We start from the raw sequence: 16,426 nt of genomic DNA on the forward strand, positions 1-16,426 counted from the left end.
CCTCTTCATTTTAAGCACCCACTTACACCGAACTACATTATTATTTTATGGACTTTTAACTACAATCCAAATATTTTTCTCAACTAAATTTGCAATTTCCTCATTCATTGCCTGTAACCATTTATCTGATTTATCACTGTTTAAAGCATCCTTTACATCAGGTTCATCTGAAACACTAAGCCTCTGAGAAAAGTTACATCCTATACAATTCACACATTGCTCATGCTTTCTCTGATTACGGATTCCTTTGATCTGCGTAAGGGTATTTACAATCCATCAGCAGTAGGAAACTCATTTTCATCATTGGTTAGATCTTGTTGATTTACTTCTGGTAATACATTTACGTCATCCCCTCCTGAATCATGCATAATATCATCATATCCATATGTGCCACCTTCATACAAATTCAAATCCTGAAATCGTTCTGCATCACCAGACATTACATCTTCATCATGATCAGACAATTGACCCACAACAATTGGCGTAAATGCCTCCCCAAAGGTTTCCCTGAATGGAAATTTTTCTTCATCGAAAACTACATGGTTGTGTTGTTGCCGTAAAAATAAGTAAACTCCGTTCCGGGTTTCGGCCTCTTTATTGAGTAGCCAACAAGCAACTTTACACTGTCTGGTTTTACAGCAAAATAACCCCCGTCTGCCGCAAGACACGGCCTTTTATATCCGTCGCTCCCGCAGCTCCGCGACCTCGGCGCCCGCTGTCTATCCGGGGTTGTCATTGAATGGGGCCTCCGCGACGAACCCGCCACATCTCTCCTTCTGAAAAAACACTAAATAAAACAGGGAAAGGAACAGGGAAATGGGTCTAAGGAGTGTATCGTTGAGGGGGACGCACAAGTCGTCCGTATCTCGTCCTGAATACTCCCGTCTCTGGTGGGCTGTGGCTCTTCGCTGTAGACTCGAGGTCTGGAAAAAATGATTCATAATCCCTCGACATACTCGGCTGCCGTTCAGCTAATGTCAGCGCCACCCGATTCCTCCTGATGACTCCACCACCCGTCTCAATGAGATATGACCGGGGATGGCCCGACTCTCCGACAACCGTTCCATACTCCCGACGATCTCTCACCCAAACGGTGGCTCCCGCAGGCAATAGGGGTAGTTCTTTCGTCCGGTGTCGTCGGTCGTAGTTCCTCTTCTGTCTCTCCGCGATGACCTTATTCTTATCCCGTAGGACCGTGAGGCTGGGCCATTTGGGATTCAACTTCGTAGGATGAAATGGCAAAGTCGTTCTCAGCTTACGTCCCATTAGTAGTTCCGCTGGGGAATACCCCGACTCCATGGGTGATGCACGGTATGCAAGAAACCCCAACCACGGGTCTCTTTCTTTCGCCAGTATGTTTTTTACCGTTTTCACCGCTGCCTCCGCTAGTCCATTACTCTTTGGGTAGTATGGACTGCTAGTTACGACATCCATTCCGTATTTGTTCGCGAATTCCTGGAACTCTCTTCCTCCAAACGGTGGCCCATTGTCCGTTCGGACAACTTGTGGGATTCCGTGACGTGCGAATATTGATTTTATTTTCGCTATCACGTTCGTGGCCCGCGTATTTTCCAAATACGCGACTTCAGGGTATTTTGAAAAGTAGTCTACGATGACTAAGTACTCACGCCCTCTGCTATGAAAAATATCCATTCCCACCATCTGCCAGGGCCGTGCCGGTGTCTCCGTAGGTCTCAACGGCTCTACTCGCGATGGACGACGTTCGAGACATTCCGGGCACTTGCTTATCATTTCCAGTATTTGATGGGATGCTCCTGGCCACCACACCGACTGCTGCATCCGCCTCCGGCACTTTGAAATACCTAGATGACCTTCGTGGATACGGCTCAATATCTCTTTCCTCCATGATTCCGGGATGTAAACCCTGGTCCCCTTGAATAGTAGGCCGTCAAGGAGGGAAAGATTTGCTCGTTCGTGGTAGAAGCTGGTATCCTCCAACAGCAGTTTCTCTTTACGTGGCCAGCCTTCTTTCACATACTTAGTTATTCGTCGAGTTCTTTCATCTTCTCGTTGCGCTTTCAACACTTCCTTCATGAGTTTGTCGCTCATTGGTAAATCCGCTTTCACAGCTTCGACGTACAATTCCACGTCTTCATCGGTGAGAATATCGCCTTCTTTTGGGGTTTTGGAGATTGGTGATCGTGAGAGAGCATCTGGCGTATACAATTTCTTTCCGGGAACATAAATTACCTCATAGTCGAAACGCATGAGGCGCATACGGAAACGCTGCACTCTGGCGGACAATTCGCTGAGGGGTTTTGTTCCCAATAGTGCCACGAGTGGTTTATGATCCGTACATAGAAGAAATTTCTTGCCTACTAAATAATTTGCTAATTTTTCACACGCCCAGGTAAGCGCTAATACCTCCTTTTCCAATTGGGCGTAGCGTCTTTCGGTATCTGTCAACGTCCGTGACGCAAAACATACCGCTCTCCAATCACCATCTGACTGCCACTGCTCTAGTGTAGCTCCCAATCCATATGACGATGAGTCGGCTAATACTCTTGTCGGTCGATTTGTCTCGTACATGGCTAATGATGGGGCACTAGTTAATCTTTGCTTGATTTCTTGGAAAGCTTTGGTGTGCGTAGCAGCCCATGGCAAAGGCTCTTTTTCCCTCATCAGCTCTCTCAACGGTTGGGTAACATCCGCCAAGTGAGGGAGAAATTTCAGATGATAACGCACAATTCCAAGAAATCGACGTATCTCTGCTACCGTTTCGGGCTGCGGCAATTTCTCTATTGCCGTAATTTTTTCAGGATCTGGCTTGATTCCATCCTCGGCCGATATGACATGACCTAAGAATTTTGTCTCTGCGACCCGAAATCGGCATTTCTCGCGATTCAACGTGATCCCATTTTCTCTAAGACGCTGGAGGACGGCGTTCAATCTCACGTCGTGCTCCGGCTGCGTCGCTGCGAATACGAGTATGTCATCCATCACGTTGACTACTCCCTTTAACCCCGTCAATGCTTCAGACATTCGTCTTTGAAAATGCTCTCCAGCTGAAGATAATCCCATCGGCATCCGGTTAAAACAATACCTTCCAAAAGGGGTAATGAAAGTAGTCAGCGGACGGCATTCCCTCTCTAGTGGTATTTGGTAGTATCCTCTGCAAGCATCCAATTTTGTGAATATTTTTGCTTCTGAAGCCTTCATCAGTGTTAGACATTCATCCACGGTTGGCAGTTCGTGCTGTTCTTTCCGAATGCTTTTATTTAATTTAGTGAAATCTACACATATTCGAACTCCTCCGTCAGCTTTAGGCACTACTACCATGGGCGCGCACCACTCCGTCGGCTCTTCTACCGCCGTTATTATTCCTTCCCCCACCATTTTCTTGATTTCTTTCTCAACCTTATCTCTCAATGGCAAGGGCACTCTTCTCGGCGTAGATACCGCATAGGGCACGGCTTCATCCTTGATGCGAATGACGTAAGGTTTCGGCATTCTTCCTAGCCCACGAAAAAGTTCCTGGTAATTTTCTTCCGGACGGCCAGTTGTTATTTCTCGCAGCCAAGTCAAAATTCCCAGGGATGATATAGCTGGACGTCCCAAGAGCGCATCTTCAACTCCATTCACCACGAAAATCTCGTCCTCGTACACGCGATCCTTCCAACGTAGAAATGACCGGAATTTTCTTATGGCCTGCAATCTGCTTCGATTTGGGCCGCGGAGGAATGTTTTGGTGTTTTCGAGTTGTATTCCCTTCAACGTTTTAAATAATTCGGCGCCGATGACAGTGACATCCGCGCCTGTGTCGACTTTGAAGGGGATTTCTTGGTTACCGATGACGAGTGAGACCCTCCATGGTTCTTCTCCCGTCGAAATGCTTCCCAAAAAGAAATGGTCGTCTTCACCCGGTAGCCGCTTGTCAACTTCAGCAACCGCCTTCGTTCTGCAAACTGCTGCCCAATGTCCTTTCTTTTTACAAAGGGCGCACGCAGATTGACGCGCCGAACATCGTGCGAAAGCGTGCTGCGGCGTTTTCCCGCACCGTGGACATTTGCGACCACTCACCTTCATTTGGTCGGGTAGGGCGGCTGTTGACGTCGATGCCTTCTGGTGCCGTGGAGCCTTCTTCCGCACCACGTCCACCTCAGGTCCTCGTGCCTGCGAGTGGACTGTTTTATCTTCCCCTGAGTTACTCCTTATCAGCGTCTGTTGCCTGTGCACGTCTTCTGCTTGCCTCGCCTTTGTAACGGCTCTCTCCAGCGTAAGCTCCGGATCCAATTGTAGGGCTTCGGACAACTTGGCGTTCCGTAAACCAACTACCAGACGGTCCCTCACCAATTCTTCACGCAGGGTGCCAAATTTACAGTTTTTAGCGAGAATATGCAGATTACGAACGAATTCTTCCACCGTTTCGGTCTCTCCTTGCAGTCGCTTGTTGAAACGGGCACGTTCGTAAATTATATTTACCTTCGGGACGAAATGCTCTTCAAACTTTCCAAACACGATACTGTACTTCTTTTCTTCTTCCGCCGATAGGTTGAAGGATGATAGTATATCGTCCGCGTCGTCACCCATTGCATAAATCAATGCGTCGACTTGCTCATCTTCCGGCTTTTTGGCGAGTCCAGAAGCTCGTCTGTACCTCTCAAACCGTCGACTCCATCTTGGCCAATCTTCCGCCACGAAGGAAAACTGCTGGGGTATGGACCAGGTAGGACCTCCTATCCCTTCGACTTGCTTATTCGACATAATAACACACCTGACACCATGTGTTGTTGCCGTAAAAATAAGTAAACTCCGTTCCGGGTTTCGGCCTCTTTATTGAGTAGCCAACAAGCAACTTTACACTGTCTGGTTTTACAGCAAAATAACCCCCGTCTGCCGCAAGACACGGCCTTTTATATCCGTCGCTCCCGCAGCTCCGCGACCTCGGCGCCCGCTGTCTATCCGGGGTTGTCATTGAATGGGGCCTCCGCGACGAATCATGATCACTTTACCCTTATTTAAATGCCACAACCTATAACCCTTAACGTTTTCCTTATACCCTAGAAAAACGCATTCCTCAGCCTTAGGGCTAAATTTCCCATTATTAGGGAAACCCATGCTTGACAACCAAATACTTTCATGCGATCATATTCACCAACCCTGATTTCTTCTCCCTTCCACATCTCTAATGGGATCTTAAATTTAATAGCCGAATTTGGACATCTGTTTCTGACATAGCATGCAGTATTAACAGCTTCTGCCCAAAATTTCTTTGGCATTCCGGCCTGAATCAACATACATGTGGCCATTTCACTCAGTGTTCGATTTGCTCGCTCAGCAATGCCGTTTTGCTGCAGGCAGTAGGGCACTGTCTTCCTATGAACGATACCATTTCTACTAGTGTATTCCCGAAACTTATAATTGACATACTCGCCTCCGTTATCTGACAGAATTGCTTTTCGAATCGAAACCGGGTCGGTAGTTCGTTAATAAAAAAGTGTGTGGAAGTTAACCATTTTATTTTATCCTCATGAATTGCTTTTAGTTTGAAACCCAGGGCATTCTCCATTTCTGTTTTGTTCTTTAAAAACTCATTGAACACTTCACTCTTTTTCTGCAAAAGTCGAGTTGTTAGATACCTTGAATAGTCATCTGTAAAGGTTAATACATACTCTGCTCCTCCAATTGACACTGGTTGGATCTTACCCATGATGTCACTGTGTACTAATTCTAATTGTTGGTGGGTCTGCCTCATACTTTGGGATGGGAAGCATTTCCTCGTCATCTTCCCCTGCAAACAAACGGAGCATACACCTAATTTCTCGCATATGGTCCCTTCAAGTACTGGTATCCTTTGCACGATTTCCTCATTAAGATGACCTAGTCGTTCGTGCCAATGGTACTTGCTCTTAGTGCAGAGGCCTCATAGTAAGGACCCTTTGCTTCAATATTTTCCTCTACAGCACCTGCAATATAGCTAGAAAATTCAACAGGTTCGGCATCAATAGTATACAGACCATTAGATTCATATGCCTTGAAAACAATTTCCCCATCGTCAACACCTTGAGCGTGTGTATCAAAGAATGTAATTTGAACACCTTTACATGCTAATTGTTTCACAGAAATAAGGTTTAACTCTAGATCTGGTACAAATAACACATGACTTAGTTGCAATTTAAATCCACCACATTTTTCAGTTAACTTGAGAGTTACAGTTCCCTTACCCATAACTTGTACTCTACCTTTCCCAAGCATAACACTACCGGCCATTTCCTCGAAGTCGCTTATGACACTAAGATCTGGGGTCATGTAATCTGTGGCGCCAGAATCCAGGTACCACACAGACCTCAGTTTCGTAGTTACAAATCCCATAGCGCACACATAAGACTTAGATTTGTCTCCTTTCAGCTCGTCTGGCACTGATGGGTCTTCTTTTATGACGGTATTCGCGGCCCTCAATCGATCACTGTTTGCTGAATTCTTCTGCTCAGCATACTTGATGGCCTCTTTACAGAATCGAGTTATGTGCCCCAATTTCCCACAGGCGTAACACTCCACATGTGGGAAGCCAGGATCACCTATGGCATTTTCTTTAGCTCTGGAACGGTCCCCATCAGTTCTCCACTGCACCTGCTGTTGGATTGGTTTTCTGTTTGGCTGGCTTCTGCCATGATAATTATTACTGGCAGTCCTCGACGTCTGCTTTCTCTGGAATGCAGCTAAGGCTGTTGCATCATTTTCACTAGTATCTCGTTCTCGGTTTATTCGGGCTTCTTCGAGATATAGTTTGCTCTTAATTGATTTCGCGAAGAGGTTAGGTGTGTACTCCACAGTTCTGAGGAATGATTCGTGCTTTGATAAAGGGAGGCCGGCATTAATAAGCATTGCGAGTTGATTATCCGTCAATCTTAATCCACCGTCTGCTAACTTTATTTACAGATTCTGCATCTTGGCTAAGTACTCTTGCATGCTCATGTGGCCTGGTTTGGTAAATGAACATAACTCCTTCAACAGTACGCACTAGTGAATGGTAGAGAAGGTTGTATGAATCTGCTCTTATGTGTCCCAAATGTCTTTCGCTCGATCTAAGTGACTGACGTCTTCAATGTATTCAGCACTCACGTGGTTGAAGAAATACTCCCTCGCTTTTCTGTTAACTCTGGCTTGCTCTTCATTCAGCGTTTCAGCGCTCTCATATCCAGGATCCATCGCCGACCAACAATTTTTCTCAATAAGATACGCCTCGGCAAGAACTCGCCACTGATAAAAATTGGCTTTTGTGAATCTCACAACAAACTGAGCGTCAACTCCGACGCGCTCGGACATGATGATCACAGTACCTATAATGCTCCGTCAATAGGTACTACACCGTCTTTATTGAGAATTCACTTATATTCCACAGTATCTCGTGCTACCTGGGGCCATGACCTGTAAGATTCGGGTAAGCAGTGGAATTGAATGGGCGAGGTACAGTGGCGGCTCGTGAGTCAAATGCTGGGGGGGCGCACTCCACCAAGGGGTCATAAATTATTTATATTTTGTGTATTTTAATGAGTTTTTTTAAGGCAATATAGGTATTAAATTTTGTGATACCATATGTTCCGTTTTTTTTTTCAACAAAAATATCTAGTTTTCCTAATACAGCTTGATTAATAAATACTAAATGCAATAGACTCTGGGTCATACGGATCAGCTTAGTCCGGACTCTCGATTGTACTGATCAATGATCTTGAAGAATAAAAATATATTTGCTGCGATATTTTACCAATACAAACGAAAATACGTAACTTTTCGTTTTAGCGCCTACATTTTTCGCGCGGATATGCCCGCAATTGACTTCTTTTTCGTTTTTGCAATCATAATGCGTTATTTGTGGCGTAACTATAGGGGGGGGGAGAAGAGTGAGGGGATAGATCCTCCTCCAAAGTCTCAGAGAATTATAAAAAAATATTTAAAACTCATGGACATTAAATTACTCTCGTCGAGATTGAAGGACGAAGGATTAATAAAGGCAAGACACAGACGAAAATATATTTTATTTGAGTAATTAATTTACATGGATTGATTTCAATTTTATTCGGGCTGAACAATTGTTGTGTTACACCGTTTCTTCAGCGCATTCTATGCCGAGCCCAGGAGGCCGCGCTTTCGGCTCGTTATCCTGTTTAACGTGGGGATTCCCCTTCCGGTTCCCTTCGGTTCCGGTCAGGCCTATACCACGCACCCCCGAGGTCAGAGTAGGGCCGTGACCCTCCTCTGGCCCCGTTCATTCTCACTCACTCCACAGCTTGCTGACTGAGGTACCCATGGCCTCCTTTAATACTAGTATTAAAAGAGGCCTTGGAGGTACCACTCGTGGAAGATGTCATCCATTGAGAAGTCACCTCCAGCCAGCAGGCTCTGCTCGAAAGACCCATGGCCCCGATCAACCAGCGGCTGAAAGTGGTGATGGGACCCCGAGCCCTCACCGCTGCCATCGTGGGGGACAGGTAGAAGCTCCTCCTCTCCTTCGTCTTCTATGTCCCCGAGATAGAGATCATCTCCCTCCACAACTCCCTCCATCACTGCTTCAGCCAGGACCGTCACCTCCTCCTTAGTCTCCTTTTCCTCCTGGCGTCGGCAGCAGCAAAGAACGCAGCCTAAGGTAATTAGATAATTAAAGACAGTTCAAGGACCAGATAATAATTAAAGGTGAATTTTTGAGAAAAATAGAAAATAATAATGGTCACTCGGAGGGTAGAATCGGTAGATGGTGGGTTTCGACAATTTCTGCTGAACTTATTTGGAGCTTACAGTTGCAAAAAAATATGTCCTCTAGTCAAGGGGGAGGAGCTTCATGTGTTTTTTGAAATCTCATTTTTGCAAAAATTGGTCATCGTCTGGTTCTTGCACTCAGGTTTTCAGACCGTGGTCATTTCCTATGTAGTCATTTCATGCAGTAAATTTATTTTTAAGGTATTAACGCGCGGTAACACGCGCTTTTAACGCAACGCGACAGCTCCAGGGGCGGGAAAAAGACGGTCGGGTGTTAGGCAGTTAAACCAAAATTAATAAATAACGCAACGTCATATATTTGATACTTTTGGAAAGCTAAATATTTTATTAACATCAAAACTTATTTTCGATATAATGAGGAACAATAAGTGACCGAGGCCGGCAATATTTGATAATTTTCAGCTTTGAAGGGTGGTTTGCACCGCCGCACAGTGGTCCGAAATCGGAAAAAGCCGGACAAAAGTCCAAAATGACTTTTTTTGAGCTAGGGACCTGAAACTTGGCACAAATACTCACAAATGATGGTTGATTATGGATTTGTATGCCATTTTTCATAATGTTGATCCGTTGTTGAGATACAGCAGCTCAAACATGACCAATTTTCAAAAACTCGCGCGAACTCGCTTTTCTCCGAAAATCTTTGAACTTAAGCAGGTGGTGTTGCAGTTGTATGATTTTTATGGAATAAAAAACACAATATTCCTTTGAAAAGATGCTTTGGCTATATAGTTCATGATTTTTGAAGATTTTGGTTCACATTTACATAGTTTTACAACACAAAATGGCGTACCCATTTTTCGCGTGAAATTTCAAATAAAGTAGACATTATCTTTCGTTTACGAAATATGGTAATCGGGAAATTTACATCACAGTGTGAAGTAGACATTTGTTAAGAATATTGCGAAGAAATCTTGGAAAAAAGTTTGCGACCACGGAAATGAGAGCGATTTTTCGATCGCGCATCAAGTCTGAGCTACGCCACGCGGGACTCTGAGGCTTGGTAACTGCGGGCGATTTATCAAGTTTTTTTCAGAATTGCTTCTTAAAAATCGCCATTTGAAGCATGGCACATAGTCAGTATTGACATTAAACACTATTACCAAGATAATGGATCGATCGATTAACCGTGTAACGCATTACTCTAGTGAAGATAGTAAGGGTTAGATTTTTGTCCGTACCATTCTACGTTCACGAAGTATGCTTCGGATATTGAAGTATTGTTAAGAGATTCAGTTGGCATGCGAAATAAAGAGAGAAGTAAACAGCTTCTGGGAAAGGCAACTACCTATATTCTTTGTCCCTACCACTAGCTACCCTCCCTTTTCAACCCTCGCCGAGGAGGGTCGCGCGGATAGTGGCGTTTTATGACCACGCAAGGCCTTTAAAGGCAAAGGTATGTAAAGGGTCCTTCTACACGGGTTTTTACTCTTTGATATCACCATACACTAGGAGAATGTTTGAAGGAGAAAGAAAAGATAATGATTTATCCTTTAATTTATAATTAAATATTATATTAAATTGGTAAATAAAGAGTTAAATTGATTTTGTCAAATTTCACTTTTCATCCATCGTTATACAGCATACAACAAACACGTTTGATTAATGCAAAAATCATTATGAAATCAAACACTTGCGTTTTTAAAGTTTGGAACCTGTTTTTTAAATTCGTAGTGGAATATTTCAATAAAAAAACAATGTAGCATTAATGGATTACCAATCATTAGCTCTAAATCTTACGAATTAATTTAATGCAGAGTTATGAACAGGAATATAAAGAGGATACATACTTCGGAATTCACCTTTTACTTCGTATTTTTATGAGATTTTACATTGTCTTTTTTCATTAACGGTAATTCAACTTTCAATCCCCGAATGAACTGTCGTCACTGATGTCTGAGTCCTCATCTTCAACATCATCCAAAATCTAGCAGATCTCTTAAATCTTCAGCTCGGTCAGCTACTTTAGCTTGAGATACGGTATCTTCTAAGCTCAATGCCTTCTCTCTGTCTCCTCCTTGTTTGTCGTCACCTCGAGCCCCAAGTGTGTTTGGCCTGCGTCTTTAGTCCTTAGCGTCCTTAGCGAAGGGGCCATGTGCCTCGCTCTGCATTTTTTTTCTGGACAGCAATCAACGAATATAGGATTCCATGTAAACAGTCAGCGTATATCAGGACCCCTTCGAGATATTTTCTCGTCTCTTGAGGGACCTTCTAAACCACTAGCTTCAGTCCACTAGAGTCATTCAAGCTATGTGGTGTACTTTCAGGCAGTGTGCTGAAATTCTCATCGGGTGTACTTCCTGTGTGTGGTATTTTTTTATAATTGGGGATCCTACGAAAAGGCAATAGTATTGAAAAGCAAAAAAGTGACTCGGAAGTCTGTTTGTGTGTTAGTTTATAGTAAATTCATTGGTGGGGTGGATTTCAAGGCAAAGACGTACGTCAACTTGCAGTTTTATTTTGGAATCGGTGAAGAAAGGTCGTGTTTGTTGCCCTAGTGACGTGTCGTGCTCTAGTGCAATTCTGAAATTCATCTAGCCCAGTGATTTAGTTCGACCTTTATTGAATTATCACTAATAATTACTATCTATTCTCGGAGTTGGACGGAACTGTGATTTTCCAGCTTGAAAATTTTTAAGGTAAGTTCTACCAATTTCCATACCAAATATACGCGTGTTTGCCGACTTCTTAAACAATGTGTTATATCACTTTTAGATTGTCATCATGGCAATTATCATTTTGATTTGTTTTCTAGGGTAGCAATGGATTCATGTCAAATTAAATGTTCTGAGTTGCATAATAAAATATTAGAAATGAAGAGTAAAACATCAGGCGAGAAAAAAATACTCTTACTGGATTTTTTGTCGCGGAGACTGAATGTCCAGAGCTATGAAGAAGCTGTTGATGGTCTCCGAGAATTTCTTAGGTTGGAATTTTGGCTATATTACGAAAAATTATGGAACAAATGTTGCCGTAATAATAAACGATTTTTATTGCGAAGTAAGGAATGGCTCGCGGAACCAATAATTATCCCTGAATCCTTACGTCAATACTTTCCTGGTTCCTTAAAGGCAACAGGTATGTATTATATTTACGTTATGTTTTGAACTTTTAAAGTAAATTTAATTTCTGAATATCTATACTTATTCCATATGTAATGCATTTTATGTACCACTCTATATCCTAATATTATTGCTTTCTTAGGCTCATTAGGGCGGCCCGAGAAAGACTTTACTTCTCCGTGTTACAGATCTAAGAGAAGAAAAGTTCAGAACATAAAAAGTACTTCTTCAGTAGCTGAGCTGGCATTAGCCACCACCCTTGGTTTAAGGGAGGAAGGAAATACTGCAGCCGCGGATTTAATAACGGAAGTTACTACAACAATCCGCGCGACCCTCCTCGGCGAGGGTTGAAAAGGGAGGGTAGCTAGTGGTAGGGACAAAGAATATAGGTAGTTGCCTTTCCCAGAAGCTGTTTACTTCTCTCTTTATTTCGCATGCCAACTGAATCTCTTAACAATACTTCAATATCCGAAGCATACTTCGTGAACGTAGAATGGTACGGACAAAAATCTAACCCTTACCATCTTCACTAGAGTAATGCGTTACACGGTTAATCGATCGATCCATTATCTTGGTAATAGTGTTTAATGTCAATACTGACTATGTGCCATGCTTCAAATGGCGATTTTTAAGAAGCAATTCTGAAAAAAACTTGATAAATCGCCCGCAGTTACCAAGCCTCAGAGTCCCGCGTGGCGTAGCTCAGACTTGATGCGCGATCGAAAAATCGCTCTCATTTCCGTGGTCGCAAACTTTTTTCCAAGATTTCTTCGCAATATTCTTAACAAATGTCTACTTCACACTGTGATGTAAATTTCCCGATTACCATATTTCGTAAACGAAAGATAATGTCTACTTTATTTGAAATTTCACGCGAAAAATGGGTACGCCATTTTGTGTTGTAAAACTATGTAAATGTGAACCAAAATCTTCAAAAATCATGAACAATATAGCCAAAGCATCTTTTCAAAGGAATATTGTGTTTTTTATTCCATAAAAATCATACAACTGCAACACCACCTGCTTAAGTTCAAAGATTTTCGGAGAAAAGCGAGTTCGCGCGAGTTTTTGAAAATTGGTCATGTTTGAGCTGCTGTATCTCAACAACGGATCAACATTATGAAAAATGGCATACAAATCCATAATCAACCATCATTTGTGAGTATTTGTGCCAAGTTTCAGGTCCCTAGCTCAAAAAAAGCCATTTTGGACTTTTGTCCGGCTTTTTCCGATTTCGGACCACTGTGCGCCGGAGAGAAGAAAGATGGAAGTGGAAGATTAAATAAAACTGTCGAAGAAGAAATAGTAAAATTACTGAGTTTGCAAGACCACATAGATTAAAGGATAAAAAATACTAGATCCTGTGATAGCGTCTTCCCGGAATTGTATCGAGTAAGTCTTCTTATTTGGCGGAAAAATGATACATGTATTTATTCCACTCATAAATTATTTTATGCGTAATCCAGAGATGTATTACCTGCCGGGAACACTCATGTGTAGGGTGTCCCAAAACAACCGAAAGTTTGAAAGTTGAGGGGGAATTTCCATTTTCATATGCAAATGCATGAAAAAACATCCCATAAAAATTTTCAGCTCAATCGGACAATATTTGACCCTGCCGAAACGCATTCAAAGTTTGAATTTTTGAGTTTTCCAAATTTCATGCAATGTTGCCTAGCTCTAAGGGTCTTGGGGGATTTAAAATTATAAACTTCTGAATGAAAATGCTCTCTTATTATTATACTGTCACAATGCGGATACAAATGCACTGTGAACAACAAGCAATATGAAAAACTAGATTTTTTTGCCACTTTTTTCTTACATTTTCCTATGGCGCTTAACAACTAGTAACAGATGTTGCCAATGAGCCTCATCATTTGTCAATTTTTTCTTGACTAGAAAATATTTTATTAATTGAACTCCTCTCTCTGCAGTATCATTAACAACCTTACGCTGTTGAACTATACATATGCCCTTTCTGATAGTCTACGTCACTTTTCCATGTGCACGGATCTCGCAAAAAAAAAGTCGGCGAAATACCAATAATTTTGAAAAACTTCACAGAATTTTTCGAAGTGAAGTCAGCGAGAGTCAGCTCACTAATAGGTCAATTAGGCGGAAGAGTAGCCCGAGGTGCGTCATCATCAGACCCCTCATTTTGTCTGATCGCTTCCGCAATGTCTCTTTTATCGTCGTCAGAAACCATTTCATCGAAGAGGGCCATACAATTCAAGTTTTAGAAAGTTTTAACCATAGATGGTTACAAAACTTGGCCAAAGCTGCTCCGTAGTGAGGGCCTTTCTTCCGAGCAAGGACTTTAAGTAGCTCAATATCCATTCTCGGAGCGCTCACTGCCACGGAACAAGTGTACCAATGTTTCATAAATGCAATTGCAATGAAGCAACACAATTTGAATAAATTGTCACTGTCATGTGTCGACAAACGCAATTGCTTGCCAAACATCCACGTTTTAAAAGCGTAGAGCTCCCTATTCATCCACCGTGATTTGTCAGTTGGGCCTGGGGGGCGAACCACATACTTCTCTTTCTTGGGAACCACACCACCCAACCACACTATACACAACTCCAAAAGTTCTTTGTAGTCGTCTCGAGGATGGTGGTTCTAAAATAATATGGGGCATAATTTTAAATACTAATCCTGAGGATGGACTTTAAATCACCCTGAACATTTACCATTTACAAAGCTGCAGCTGAGGAATACAAAATTTGGTAATGTCATCTACATTTGAAATAACCTTCAAACAGCCCCTTGTCGTCTTCATTGCTTGGAAGTAATTTCCCATCCCAGTGCACTGCTAAAGGAACTTGAGGGTGATTGCTTGATAAGCCTTACTGTCTCGGTCCTTTTATTCACTCTCATTCTATGTAGATGAGATTTGGAAGATACTAAATGGATTTCATCCCCTTTAAAATCCAATGTAGATGCTGTCGCATTGGCGACAGCCTGGACTATCATAGACCCAGCGGCAGAAGACGTCTGAGTCCGATCTAGGGAAGCAGTCACAAGGCTGTCGGACATTATACTTACTCTACGGCGCTTTCCGGACCTTGTCCGCATTTCAAATTCTGTTAAAGTAACAAAATATTATTTTTCCCTTTCTTCTGCCTTATTGGTCACCCTTCCCGCACCCGGAAAAATTACCTTCTTCCGAATCCGACGAGCTTGTCGTGCTCTCCGCAGACACTTGTCGAACGAGGTCCACTTTCTCATCCAGTATTTCCTTTTCTTTCTCATGCCGTTTTTTCCTTAAAAATCCTCTTCATGAAGTCTCTTACGGTTTTCTAAACGCTTACACCACTTTATATCAATACCCGCCATATACCCTTTTCAATCAGTTTTCATAGATATGTAAAACAACTTGTCCTCCTCCACAGTAATGTTTGGAAGGGCGTCTTTGCAGCCGATGTTAAACAGACGGTCGAGCACTTTGCTGAATTCCTCTCTTGCGGACACTGACTTCTCACTAGTTTTATTTTTGTCTTTCCCAAGGGCACGGTAGTTCTCGTGAGCTGTCAGGAGCTTCTTAGTGGCTGCTCGAACCTCCTGCGTAGGAATATTAGGCTTTCCCCCCGCACGGGGGGAAGAGAGTAACCTCTTCCTTTGGGGAGCCGCGCCCCCACGGACCCGAGCCCACCGAGGAGACAAGCTCGTTAAGAAACCCCGTCGCTCGCTCGGATAGTGTCCAGACAGCATGTGACTCTGCTGTTCTGAGTAGCCGTAACATCTGACGTCCAGAATCACCCACGTGTTTGCCGTGCGTGGAGACCCGTACAAGGGGGAGAAGGGGATCCTGGTGGGTGAGTTCTCCGGCACCCAGCTGGGCGTCGGAAACCCGGTATGGGCCGGAGTTCAATACCCCACTTCGGCCCTGGATTCCCCGAAAAACGGGCGGCCGAGAAGAGCCCAGCTCGGTCAATCGGCTCCTGGCGGCTGGGGAGCTTGGCGGCTCCTTCCGAGCGTACGCCAGGACGGGTTAGTGCTGGAGATATGGGGGTCTCCGTAGGGCGGCCGAAGGCGTGTGGGTTCGGAGGGCCCCTGCGCTGGAGGTTTTAACCCGAAAGGGATCCCCTGTCAAAGGTTCCTATATCCCTTGGGTAGCCCTGACGTCCATTCCGGCTTGCGGGTGGCGTCCCAAATGTGTGGCTCCGTGGTGGGTGGGGAGCCCATGGGATGAATTCTATATACTTGGATGGTTGAAGAAACTCTACCTCCAACCAAAAGATCCCGTCCAGACGGCGGGAGAGTTAAAGTTCACGGCGCTAGTCAGCGCTACCTAGTAATGAGGTGCCAGAAGGAAGGGGAGAACCTGAAAAAGGTGTCCCCCTTCCTTATTCGCAAAGTTTTATCGGGTTTGGTTCTCGGGGAGCTGAAATCAGCTAAAAAGCTTCGCGATGGCACACTGCTCATTGAAACTGAAAATAAAGCCCAGAGCGAAAAGTTACTTAATGTTAATAAGCTGCATGATATTCCCGTCAGGGTCGAGGTGCACTCCACCCTAAACACCTGTCGGGGAGTTATAAGCCACTTTGATCTGCTGTACGTTGAGATCGACGAGATCAAACGTGAGATGGCCTCCCAAGGAGTCTCTGATGCTCGTCGACTCACTACAA

General features: G+C 43.7%; 1 protein-coding gene across 1 annotated transcript; it reads right to left on the reverse strand.

Annotated features, from left to right (window-relative positions):
- Nucleotides 1-822: 822 nt before the first annotated feature.
- Nucleotides 823-5,746, reverse strand: LOC124159789 (uncharacterized protein K02A2.6-like). The gene is made up of 2 exons (XM_046535707.1): nt 5,668-5,746; nt 823-4,316 (listed from the first exon to the last, which is right to left on the reverse strand). The coding sequence occupies exons 1-2, from the start codon at nt 5,744-5,746 to the stop codon at nt 823-825; spliced, it is 3,573 nt and encodes a 1,190-aa protein (XP_046391663.1).
- Nucleotides 5,747-16,426: the final 10,680 nt, after the last annotated feature.

The sequence above is a fragment of the Ischnura elegans genome, chromosome 5, assembly GCF_921293095.1.
Source record: "Ischnura elegans chromosome 5, ioIscEleg1.1, whole genome shotgun sequence".
Taxonomy (NCBI): Eukaryota; Metazoa; Arthropoda; class Insecta; order Odonata; family Coenagrionidae; genus Ischnura; species Ischnura elegans.

Coding starts and splice junctions, on each gene's coding strand:
- LOC124159789 (XM_046535707.1), bottom strand. CDS start 5,746: ATGACGAGGAAATGCTTCCCATCCCAAAGTATGAGGCAGACCCACCAA. Junction 4,317..5,667: donor AGTACACAGTGACATCATGG/GTAAGATCCAAC, acceptor CCCTGCGTGAAG/AATTGGTGAGGGACCGTCTG.